The sequence below is a fragment of the Balaenoptera acutorostrata genome, chromosome 15, assembly GCF_949987535.1.
Source record: "Balaenoptera acutorostrata chromosome 15, mBalAcu1.1, whole genome shotgun sequence".
NCBI classification, from domain to species: domain Eukaryota; kingdom Metazoa; phylum Chordata; class Mammalia; order Artiodactyla; family Balaenopteridae; genus Balaenoptera; species Balaenoptera acutorostrata.
Genome location: NC_080078.1, coordinates 5,264,845 through 5,277,505, shown reverse-complemented (window position 1 = coordinate 5,277,505; position 12,661 = coordinate 5,264,845). Strand labels below are relative to the sequence as shown.

At 48.1% G+C, this 12,661-nt stretch overlaps 1 protein-coding gene across 2 annotated transcripts in view; it reads right to left on the bottom strand.

Moving 5' to 3' along the window:
• LMTK2 (lemur tyrosine kinase 2) overlaps nucleotides 1–4,112 on the bottom strand; it is an 84,438-nt gene extending 80,326 nt beyond the window's left edge. The window contains exon 1 of one of the 2 annotated variants that reach the window (XM_007186724.3): nucleotides 3,737–4,112. In XM_007186724.3, coding sequence (XP_007186786.2) covers nucleotides 3,737–3,818 — 82 coding nt within the window. In that variant the 5' untranslated portion in view covers nucleotides 3,819–4,112. The remainder of the gene's footprint in view (nucleotides 1–3,736) is intronic. The other variant, XM_007186725.3, reaches the window with a different exon arrangement.
• Between the last annotated feature and the right edge of the window lie 8,549 nt (nucleotides 4,113–12,661).

The following is a 12,661-nucleotide window of genomic DNA, read 5'->3' as shown; positions in this document are numbered from 1 at the left end:
CTCTCAACTGAGCTGAAAAGGTGGATTCTTTTTATATGTCCACCTACAAGGACTTTTTTGAGGACTAGTCTGTTTAACAGTTTCAGAACCCTGGCTATCCCCTACATGACATTTACATTACAAAGTGTTTTTCATTATACGTACAGCTGTTCTAAGCGACACAGCCCACAGCAGCACAGAGGGCCCAAGGACTCTAAATTTCAAGAGAATTGCGTGAACAGTCAGCACATTGATATCAGCAAAACTGTAGAGATTTGATAACTTCGATGCTGATCAGCTACAAAGCTGCTGGACAGATTTCCTATTACTATGCAAATGAACATATTTAGTTAACCCCAAAATATCACCAACTGAAAGCAATTAACAGCATTCCCGGTCTAAATCAGATCTCAAGCCTTAGAGCCATATATCCTGACAAGAATTTGCATGGAAAGCTCTCAGAAGCTGTTAAAATAAACACAAAAATTCACACTTTAGAAAGCACTTCCTTTACTTCAGAAATCTTTTTCAAGATACAAGCCTGTTTGCTTAATCTAAAACAAAAGCCCCGGTTTCACAAGCTGCTGTTTAATCAGTAGCTGAGTCCCACCGGCTTCACAGACTTCCGTGAGGTCCTTTATCTGGAACTGCTAAAAGCTTCCTCTGTACTCTGTGACCTAATATGCCACAGAACAATAGAAGTGAGTTTCCTTGTCTCACCACTATCCTAATATTAATAACAAGTTGTGGACTTAGAGGAATGCCTTCACGCATACAACATCTTTCTTTATGATGTGAATTCTGAGAATCTTACAAAAGGCACATAAATATTTGCCAAGAGAAGAAAGGTCTGATAACTATGATCTGGAGAAAAAGAATTTCTTAACTGTAATCTTAGTTTGGTAACTGAACTGTGTGTGAAACAGTGGACTTCCTCTCTTTACGTAAGCTTCCTAAGTGAGGACCAGCAGGATCTCAGGCTATATAACAAGGGCCCTTGCAGAAATACAGATTCTCAGGAAAAGACCCCCCCCCGAGGGAGAACATAAGGGACTCTCAGAGTGATAAAGAGATTCTCCCCCCCAAATTCAACCTAGAAATGCCTTCTTGCCTGATGGGCAAAGGCAATCTACATATTTACAAAGCTTATTATGACTGAATGGGTAAATATCTTTTTTCAACTTTAGAACCTAGAAATGATTTTGGATGACAAAGAAACGTGGGATAAATGAACTTCGATTTAAATGCTGAATTTCAGTTAACTGTCTCATTTCCCCATGCAAACAGGCTGGCAAAGGATACAATTCAAGTATTTTTTCCAACCTACTGTTGATAAGCTATGCTTTCTCCAAGGCAGTATTAACCAGTTTGAACTTTAAGCAGCGTAAGGCCAAGGAGGCAAAGACCATATACAATGGATCTACTCCGAATCTGAAAATGGCCAGCTCTCCCTTTGTAAGGAGTTCAGGCCCCCAGATAATCAAAAGCTTGATAGCTGTTTTCAATGTTTAACTGCTCTTTCATCTACTATGTATGTTCCAGAGGGGTTCCTCTTTCTTAACCAGTGAACTCACTTATCAGGATTAGCTCAAAGGTTTCTTTACTCTTCTTGGTCAAGAATCTACCCCCATTACCAGGATTAACAATCTCTTCTGAATGGAAATAAAAACTCCCAAATCTATGTGTGAGTGTGCATCTTTTCCACATAATTTAACCCTAGTAGGTACCTGTCATCCATAGGCCACAAGTCTCACCATACACCCTCCAAGCAATAGAACATGAGGGAAAATCTACAAAGGGAAAATCTACAAAAGCTGCTACAAGTCACCAAATAGTTCTTTACATTTTTTTAATGCCAAGATTTAATATTTCTATTTCTGGATTAATTTTCTTGATTGCTTTGTTTTACAACACTCCAACAAACACTTCAACTTTTTGATTCATACCTCCATGAAATAGTAAAAGAAGGGAATAAACACATTAAGAGGTTTATAGGGACTTCCCTGGTGGGCCAGTGGTTAAGACTCCGTGCTTCCACTGCAGGGGGCACGGGTTCAATCCCTGGTCGGGGAACTAAGATCCTGCATGCCTCACGGTTTGGCCAAAAACAGAAGGTTTATAAGCAGACATATTTCCAAAGTTTCCTAAATAGAATCTGTTTTACAAAATATGTAAAACTTCGATTAAGAGCAAAGTCATCTGGAAACATCTTGAATCCCTTTCACATATGTAATCTTTATCCACTATCCTATTCTAGTGCTAATTTTCAATTTCACTATGAATATGTTTCAATATCAACATTGACACTTCTCCCTACAGTCTTTTATAATTTCCCAGGTACTTTCTGTGACTCTTACTTGGGCTGCCTATACACTCCTCATAATATTCACTCTTCTTATCTATCAGGTCAGAAAACAGAATTCACCTTACACATATTTGATCTAAGGCAGTGGCAGAAATTTAGCAATACACTACACGGTACAATGATAACAGTTTATACCCAACTAAAGGGCACTCAATGACATAACCTGGTGTGTCTCTGGAAACAATTATATTTAGCTTCCATTGGAGATGTGTTTGAAAAATATGTCCTTACTAGGGACAGTACCTTCCACATTCTGCACCCAATTAACATCATTCTAAAATAACTCTTGACCTCAAGAGTATTCTAAACAGCTAATAAGAGACTTGAAGTGGTAAAGCAGAAAAATCACACAGCTAGGGGAATCTAAGACCTGGGTTTTAGTTGTGGCTCCTCCTAAAATTTAGCTGTGTCACCTTGGGTAGGTCATTTGACCCCCAGGGCCTCACTATCTTCAACTGCAAAACGAAAGAAATTGGACTAAATTTTAAGGTCTCTCCCATCTCTAAAATTCCATGATTCTATGAAATTTCAGTCTCCCCTAATTTCAAAGATAAGCAACAGATGATAATGGCAAATTGGTCTAGATTATTTTTTTCCTTAAAAAAAAAATTATCCAACTTGAGATGCTTTCCTGGACTGAAGTTTTATCTGAGAAAATAAACCACAAACGAAAACGATGGGGAGAAAAAAAGAAAATCACACACTGACGTAGCTAAAATAGAAACTTCAATCACCCTTGGGCCATTTTGTCAATAGTTATTCAAAGGCTGCTACTCTAATCACTGGCTTCCTAAAGTAGAGATATTTATAGAGTGGTTTCCTTCTCATCCCCAGAGATTCAATCTGAATAAAACGCACAGCGTCTAAAAATCAATTTACAACTTCAGAACAAGTTACAGGGAGCGAAGGAAACTCTGCGCAGCTCTCCAAGTCATTTGCATTTAAGTATGATTAGGGCTAAGAAACGGTTCTTATTACAAGATGTGAGAAAAGCACAGGAGGCAGGTGACATCTGGAAAAGGAAGCAGAACTGCCGGCAAGGGATGTAGGCTGAGGACCTTCAGGCAACAGGTCCAGAGCCGGTGCTGCAGTCTACCCCGGGAGGGGTCGGTCGCTGCCGCCCCGCTCGCAGTCCTCCCCAGCCCCATCCGCATCGCCTCGCCCCCGCTTCGGCCCTCGAGAGGCAGCCCGCCCCCCCCCCAACCCCGCCACACGTCCCTGCTGCAAAATCTCCCTAATCACTCTCTTCCCCGGGCCTCGAGCCCCGGCAGGCCCTCCGATTTCTCGGCGCCGAGGCCGGACCGGGCCTGCAGCCTCCTTCCCAGCCACCCCCGTCGCAGCGGCCCCGCAGCCCGGTCCCCTCAGCCCCATCCCTGCCTCGGGCCCGCTCACCTGCACCTGTTTGCGGAAGTGGCGCGGCCCCGGCACTGCCGGCGGCCAGGAGTAGCAGCAGCAACGGCGGGGGCCCCGGCATCTCGTCCACGGCGCGGCCCCGGAGACTGGCTCTCGGGTTGCCTTCCGCCCCTCCGTCCGTCAGTCAGTCCTGCCTCCCTCCGCTGCCTCAGCGGCACCCGCGCCGGCTGCTCCTGAGCACACGTCGTTTCGGCCAAACCTCAGCCCAGATCCTGGTCCGCACCCACCGCTCCAACCACAGAAACACCATCCTTCCTGCCCGCCCGCCTGCGCCGCCGCCGCCGCCTCTCAACAGAAGCAACGGTAGCAGCTCTGCGGAGCCGCGGGCCAGCGCAGCCGCGCTCCCACCGCCATGATGGGCTGCGTCATGTGACGTAGGGGGGGGGGCGGGACGCCGTGATAGACAGCCCATCCCGCCAATCGCCAGCTCCACACCCGCCAGGGAGGCCCCGCCTATCACTCTGGCTGAGGGAGGGTGGCCGCCGGTGCGCCCCCTGCAGACCAAGAAGTGCGTGAGCAGCAGGTGGTGCCAGCAATTATTTTACAATTTTTTAAAAAGGGAACTATAAAGAAGACAATGAAAAGCATCCAGAATCCATTCTGAATTTTTTTCTCAGTATTTCAAAACGTGTAAAAATAGGCCTGTTTTGTCTTCTGCCTTTTTTACTTGCAACAGACGTTTTAGACTCTTCTTAGGTTGACCTATCAGCCACCAAGGAGCTTTGGGCTTTTTTATTTCAATTCAACAAGAATAGAATACCTCTCCCCTCGCACCCACTAATTCAGCTCCTGAGCTCAAGCTGTTCCTCTTGACAAGAGTGCCCTTCCTGTCCTTTCTTGGCCACCTGGCACACTCCCTTTCCACCGTGGAGACTCACCTGAAGAATGATGTCATCTAAGAAGGCCTCTCCCAACCTCAGGAGAAATGACTAGCAGCTCCTAGTGCCCCTCCCCGGCCCTGGACAGACTACTAGCCCAGCTGCCATATTTTATTGTTCCTGTGACTATAAGCTCCCTAAGGACAGGAACTGGGCACGTGTCAGCTGGGGGTGGCTCCAGTAGGAATTCTCCAAAGCAATGGTGCCTGGTCCCGGGTGCCCGCCTCTCCCCACCAAGTGACAAGACCCAGCCAACAGGTGAGGAGAGCATCCTTCTGCAGAAAGGGTAGAGAAAAAAATACTTTCCAGGCAGAAGTGACAACGATCAGAGAAGCCTGGAGGCTGGGAAAATGCTGGGCTCTTCCGGAGAATGCACTCATAGCCCAGTGTGTGCATGAGAGGGACTGTTTTGAATCTTATCAGATGGGGCAGCACGGGGGAGCCTCCCCAGTTCTCCGGACTCCTCAAATGTCCATCCCAAATGCCAGCTCTCTGCGGGGGGCTAACCCCGTGTGGACACATGGACCATGCCCAGGGGATATTTGTTGAATGATTAAGGCAAGCCAATAAACACCTAAGTAAACAAATAGCTGGAATGTGGAAGTACTGGGTTAAAGTGTATATGGCTGTCTGCTGATCTCTATGTGGGAAAGGAAAGGAAGGCAAAGGTCTGGAAAAGAGACACAATCACCCTGTTGTGCTTCTCCTTGGATCAGGAAGCTCCGGACTTTGAGTTTGAGAAAGCCAGGGAATGCTCACACTGTTTCCCATGGGGAGTCGCTGGATTTGTTTGCAGCAGTGCTGGCCCAACCAAAGCCCTGCCTCGTAACCCTTGTGGTTGTTAATCATAATTAAAGTGAGCTCCAACGACCACATGTCAGACCACAATCCCAAAGCAGGTTTCGTTATTATTCAACCAGCTGAAAAGTTTTTTTAAAAACTTTTTTCCTTTCCACTTTACAGAGCAAGGGTTAAGGTGCACATTCCTTGGACGGTGTCTAATGGAAACCTTTAACCTACCACCTACCTCACTGCTCACATCTTTGCCCAGTGCTTCTCTTGAAGACGTCCAGTTAGAGAATTTATAAAGCAAATAAGAACCTGTTTGCTTTGTTTAGTTTCCTCTAGGAATCAGAAAACAACCTTTGGCACAATTTGGGATTAGATCCCTAAGATGAGAAGCAATATCTTTCAGTGTTTCTATAGCTGTTCTCACCTGTGCTCGGCCTTTTCCAATTTTTCTTGCATGCCAAGCCATCACTTGGATGATTCTACAGGCATTGTCTGTCCTGCCAGCAAGCTCTGGCTGAGGGCTGGATTCAAGGGATATGGATTCACTTTAGTACTGGATGAGCATGCATCTCTGAGGATCTGGCACTCAGCGAGTTCCCTAAATGTTTGCAGCGCTGAGCTGGGCCAAATGGGTGCATCTGTGAGGGTCCTGTCAGTGGTATACTGGAGCCAGCTGGTACCAGCTTGTGAAAGCCAATTGTTAAATCTTCAGGAATTTTGCACACCAGTTGTTAGACACAGCCATTGTTGACAATTAATTTATATAAACTTGCAATTAAATTAATTATATTAAAAACAAAAGGAATAAGGAGAAGCATTTTCAGAAAGGAAAGCAATGAGAAGACTAGCAAAAATTGTCAAAATCAACTTCTTCAGAACTCTAGAAATTAGCCAGAGGTTTGCAACAACACAAGGAGTATTTATTAAAGAAAAATGGCTGACAGTAAGAACAGTGAGCTTTGTGGTGTTTTCACTTGCTGTAGCCGCATTCTTCTCTCCCATCTCCGTGGTAGCCTTGAAAAACATCAGCCTCACAACCGTGGTAGCTGTGAAAATGAACAGCCTAGCTAAGCTACTGGAGGGGACAGAACAGGTTTGGAGCTCTCCCGAAAGCTGCATCCCCAGAAAACTGTCACTATTTGACCTGTCAGGCAGCTCCTTAGAAAGGCATCATTCTCAGGATTTGTCTTTATTTGACAGGATTCAGAACTCCCTTAGTGCAAACAGCACTACCCCCAGTTTGTTGAAAACGATCAGTGGCAATTGTTTAACATTGCAGCTTCCTGAGCCAGTGACACCAGATGGCTGATTGAAAACGTAAAAGAAAAATTTAGGAAATGAGGTGCCAATGGGCAGCCGATTTGGAAAATAGTCTGACAGTTCCTCAAAATGTTAAACATAGAGTCACCATGTGACCCAACAATTCTACTCCTAGATATACACCTAATATAATTGAAGACATATGTCCACATCAAACCTTGTCCACCGACATTCATAGCAGCATTATTTATAATAGCCAAAAGGTGGAAACTACGCAAATGTCCATCAACTGATAAATGGATTAACAAAATATGGTATATCCTTGTAATGGAATATTATTCAGCAATAAAAGAAGTGAAGTACTGATACATGTTACAACACAGATGAACCTCAGTGAGACCAATCAACACAGATGAACCTCAGCGTTATGCTCAGTGAAAAGAGCCAGTCATGAAAGGTATATTGTATGATTCCATTTTTATGAAATGTCCAGATTAAGCAAATCCGTAGAGACAGAAATTAGGTTAGTGGTTGCCTAGAGCCAAGGGAAGAAATAGGGAGTGACTGCTAATAGGTATGGGGTTTCTTTGGGGGGTGTTGGAAATATTCTAAAATTAAATAGTGGTGATCATTGCACAATTCCGTGAATATACTAAAATCCATTTTAAAGGAGTGAATTTTGTGGTTTGTGAATTATATCTCAAAGTTGTTATTAAAAAGCAAAGGTTATAAATACTAAAAAGTCAATTATTTTGCTACAGTTACTGTTATCTATGCTTTAAGGTTATTTACATCTGTTGTAGCTATATAGTATAGCAGAAATGCTATATAATACTGTACTACTGCACAACTCTTGCCAACTCTGACTCCAGTGATATCATGTCTATAGCTTGAGTATTTACACCATGGAAATTGGCAAACATTACTAATCAAGGCTCTTTTCCTGCCAGAGAGCCACTTGTTATGTGCACTAGTGGTCTTGCCATAGGTCACCCTCCATAGGGTTTCTATGACTGCCGCTTGCTGACTTGAATCCTTTTTGTGGTTGCATTACTTTAATTCAGCTTTGAGCAAATAAAGAGACCACGCAGCTTGGAAATCACCTCTTCCTAGTTCTCTGCCAATGAAACAAAGGCCACACACCTCATCCTCAGCTCTCCTTCTAAATGCCTTTGTATGAAGTCCTCACCTTCTGTTGCCTTCTAGATCCTCTGTCTAAAGCTGACTGAGTCAAGGACAGCTCGCCAGATGTGGTGGCCTTTCAGGGCCCTGAGCCACCACCCATTTATGGAGGTGGGGCCCCAGTATGGTAAAAATGAATGAAGGAACAATGCTATCCTCAAGATAATTACAGGATTTATAAAAGTACTCAACAGACAGTGAGATTCAGGAATGGAATACCACTTTAAAATCACATTATGAGCATATTTTTCCCAAGCTCATCAGGGTGAATGCCTTCATTTGGAAGTGAGTTTTACTTAACAATGACTTAGAAATCATTTTCTATAGTTCAGGTACTGCTCGAAGCATTTTATGGTAACTCTTTAAACTTTATCTAATTTTAGAATATTTTCATCATCCCTAAAATAAACTCTGTGCCCATTTGCTGTCACTCCCCATTGCGTCCCTCCTCCTACTGCTTGGAAACCATGAATCTACTTTTTGTCTCTATGGATTTACCTAATCTGGACATTTCCTATAAATGGCATCATTCAATATGTGGCTTTTTGTGACTGGTGTAAGCTATTGACATTCCCATTTTACAGATGAGGAAACAGAAACAGAGGGGTTAAGTATTTTAGCCAAGGTCACATAGCTAGTAAGTGGCAGAGGCAGGATCCAAACTCAGGCAGCCTGGCTCCAGAGTCCTTGCAAGTCTCAAAATCAAAACTGAATAATGTCAAAAGCATACATTGAAGGACTTTTGTGAATATGAGCTGTGAGCCAAATTGCCCTATGCGTGCCCCTCAGGTGAGAGGCCCTATTAGGGGATGCCTCCTGGCGGGGACAGAAGTGGGGATGGGGGAAGAGAGGAGGTGGGGAAACAAATACTACCCTGAAGGCAATAGTTGCTCAATAAAATAAATCTGTTGCGAAAGACAGATTCTCCTCCTGGGAGGAACACTTGGGTTTTTTTCTCTCTTTGGCCTGCCCAGAAGCTGAATTCCTTCCCATATTGAGAAACCCCCATGATATGAATCTTGGTAGTAGGAAGGTCACCTCCCACTATGAAGACTTTGGACTAGGCATGCCCTCTGGGGCCCCAGCAGCCAGGATATAGCACATCTTTCCAGGTCCAAGGTGATGCTGGCAGCTGCGTCATCCCGGCACACAGTTCCCTGCTGCCCCGCCCCCTTGGTGGCTGCTCATGTCCTGAACCCAAGCCCAGCTCTGTCCACTGCTCTCCAGCCACTTCTCAGCCCTGCGCAACCCCTCAGAGCATCAGAAGGTCCTTGAAACCGACTCTCAGCTACTTCAGTCTTCTGCGAGGATTCTCGGTGGCTCCCTCCCGTGGGTCCAGCCAGCACCCGCGGGGCTGCTCCTGACTCAGACCCTCAGGTATTCACCGAGCATCAGCTGCAGTCAGTCACTGCACTGGGCAGAGAGCATGATGGACACCTCTGCTTGTCGCCTCCCTTGGTGACCCGTCCCTGTCACTGTCTGACCCCCTACTCGACGTCATCATTCCCCAGAGCAGTTTTCACTCTCCGTGCTCAGGCTTAGCGCCTGTTGCCCTCTACTAGAACAGAAGTCCCATGTAGGGACCCCTACCTGTTGAGTTCTCGGCTGCATCCCCGCTGCTAGAAGGTGCCCAGTGCCAGTGGGATCTCCGTCCACCACTGTTGAATGGCTGTGGGTTCGTGGCGTGTCAGGACCCAGGTGGGCTGATGTCCGTGTGTCCGGCCAATGCACCACCTCAGTCTGTAGGGTGAGCCAGAGGCGGGGCCAGATGTGCATCCACTCTCCCCTGGAAGCTTCTCCAGGAAAATCTGGTGCAGGCTTAGCCCTCTTATCCTCATGCAGCCAGTCACAGGGTTTTATTGTAACTCCTTCTGCGTCTCTCCACGCCCACTCTGCTCCCACCTGCGCGCCACTGCCCAGCTGGGTCCCCGGCTGAGCTCACGGTCTCTGTGTCGCTCCCCCTCTCTCCCATCTGCCCCAGTCTGCCTTCTGCAGCGTCTTCTTCCTGCATGAAAGTCTACATGCCAGTCCTCTTCCGAAAGGCATCAGTGGCACTTGTCCACCAAGGGCCTCCCACTGTTCTGGCCAGCAGGGCTTCCTCAGCCTCCGCTGGCCTCTCCTCCTGCCCTGCCTCTCTCCCACTCCCACCGACCCCTCACCTCGGAGGTGTTCCCTGCATCTAGAAGGCCCTTCCTTCTTGTTGTTGATGCAACCTGGGCTGCTCTCCACACCCCTCTACTGACTCCTTCCCCCGTCTCTGTGGACCGAGGGCTTCTCTAGGGCAGGGCGTGTGTACTGCTCACGTCTGCTCCTCACCAGTCATTCACGTGTGATGTCAACACACTTTGGAGGCGGCTGTGGTGTGTCGGGCCGGGTTGAGGCACCAGAGTGAACAAGAAGATGAGGGCCCTGCCCTCAGGGGGTGGTGTCCTAGGACAGGGAGCACCAAGGCTGCTTTGGGGTCACCCCCTGACTCAGCTCCCCTTGCCCCAGACCCGTAAAGCTGAGGCTGCCGTACAGGGGTGGCCACCGGCATCAGCCCCTCCGGGCCAGCCTGGGTGGGGGGAGCTTCACCAGGGCGGGGCTGGCACGTGGGCACAGGGTGGCGGGCGGGCGGGCGCCTCGCCCGGACCCATCCGCCGACGCACACCATCCTCTGGCTCTTCCTCGGCACTGGGAAGCGAGGCCTGGGAGCTTCAGAGCAGAGGGACCCCTGGGGCGGCTCCCCCAGCAATGCCACCCCGTCCCATCCGAGGTGCCCTTGGTGCCCCAGGGCGGGGCGGCAGAAGCAGGAACCTTCCGTATTTTTTCTGTCTGTCTGCCCCCAGATGTCGGGGAAACAAGGCCTTCACGGGACCCCAAAGACGAGGACAAGTAAGGAATCGACTCGGCCAGAACCCAGCTGGCCGGAACCTGGGGCCAAAGTCACCCCGATGAAGCACCAGCCGCTGTTTGCAGTTGGTGCCTGACCCTGCCCGTGCTCCTTCTCGGGCCCAGCGCCCAGCAGGAAGCCTCGGGTCACCAGTGGCACCCTCACCCCCACCTCGACTGCCGGAGCCCAAGTCAGGGAGGCCCAGGTGACTTCCTGCACCTCCCCGCGCCCCACCTACTTGAGCCTGAAGCTGCTTAGGGCAGTTCCAACATCTGCCAACAGGCTGGGCCTGAACGTGTGGTTCCTCCTCTGTTGCTCAGTGAGTGTATTACTTACTAGCAGAGGGAGGTGTGGCCGTTCTTAAAGTTGCCAGATTTGATCAAAACAGGTCTTTTCGCTGCTCTTTGCACATCTGGGTTGTAACCATAAACCACAGCTCTTCCGGTGGGCAAGTGTGTGTCCCTCTCTCTGATTCCAGGGACAGACAAGCCAGATTCTGCTCAGGATGCTCAGACAGGAGCTGTGTCCTGGGTGACACACAGGCATTTCTGGTGCGTTACTTCATGACGCCCCAGAATGACCCTCTGGGGTCGGAGCCGTGCCCATTTTACAGGTGCGGGAATTGGGGCATCTTCATTTTCCCTGCGGATGATGAGGCTGTGGGGTGATATTTGATCAGCAGCAGGAACGGCTCATAGGGAGGCTGACCTTCCGCCATGGGCTTCACTTGGGTCCAAGGCCATAGTCTCCCTCCTCACACCTGTTTCCTCTTGGGGGAGATGGGCCCTGCCCCAGCTGCTCAGCTTTCCTCATGAAGGGCGAGGCTGCCATCTGTGGACAGGTAAGGCTCGTCCCAGGGTGGGTGGGCTGGCGGAGACCCCGAGGAAGGACGGGGCAGAGGGGACCTGGGCATCAGGGACCGACACCAGGTCTGTCCTGGGTCTTGAGAAGACAAAATACCTCCAGCAGCTCTTCAGCTGGACACGGGGCTTTCCTGCTCCTGGGAGTGTCAGGCGTGGGTGTGAGGGACGTCTCCGGGCATCCCTGGACCCAGCCTTCGTCCTCCCTGCTCGTGCGTGCTCAGACACGCCCCAGATTCCTTTGAGAACAAGCACCTGTGACTTTCTTCTTATCAAGGTAGCTATGGAGTCGAAGCCGTGGAAGCTAATGATTCCCGTGGGGAAAACCAATTGCAAACTCCTTTGCCCTCCAAGAAAGCATTTCAAGGAAAAGACCCGAGGACTCCTGAGCCATTTAAATCCAGGCTGGTGAAAGAGCTGGAGGCGAGGCGGGGAAGACTGAATGCAGAGGTTGCCCTGGCTGATGAGAGCCCTGGACAGAGAACCAGGGTCCAGCGGGGCTGGCTGTTGGGTGCCCAGAAGGGTCTGATGGCCTCACACAGGCCCCGAGCACAGAAACTCCAATGAGGAGGCATAAATAGCGGAAAATCACATCGCAGTAAGGCTGGATGAGAAAGGGAAGTGCGAGGCAAGAGAGAGAGAGAGAGAGAGAGAGAGAGTCCATCCAGAGGACAGAGGCCAAAAGGCCTTAAAAGGCAAGAAGGGGATCAAGACCAGAGTGACCATGTTAACAAGGGAAAATGCCATGTTGCCATGTTAAGTTAAAGGAGGCAGCATAATCCCATGTTCATATTCATATGCATATCATACATATTCATAAGGGCTAGACGGAAACCACCAAAACACTAGAATACTAACATGCTTATGTCTGAAAGGTAGAACTATGGATGCTTCATTTTTTTCTTCCTTCCGTTATCTATTTATTCATTTCTTCTTTTCTTTTCTTTTTTTTTTTTTTTTGGTATTTTCTCACTTTTCTATAATGAGCCTGAATTATTTTATAGGGAAAAGGGAAGATTGTTTTCTTTGTGTGTTTATTTTTGTTTTTAAGCTGGTGGAT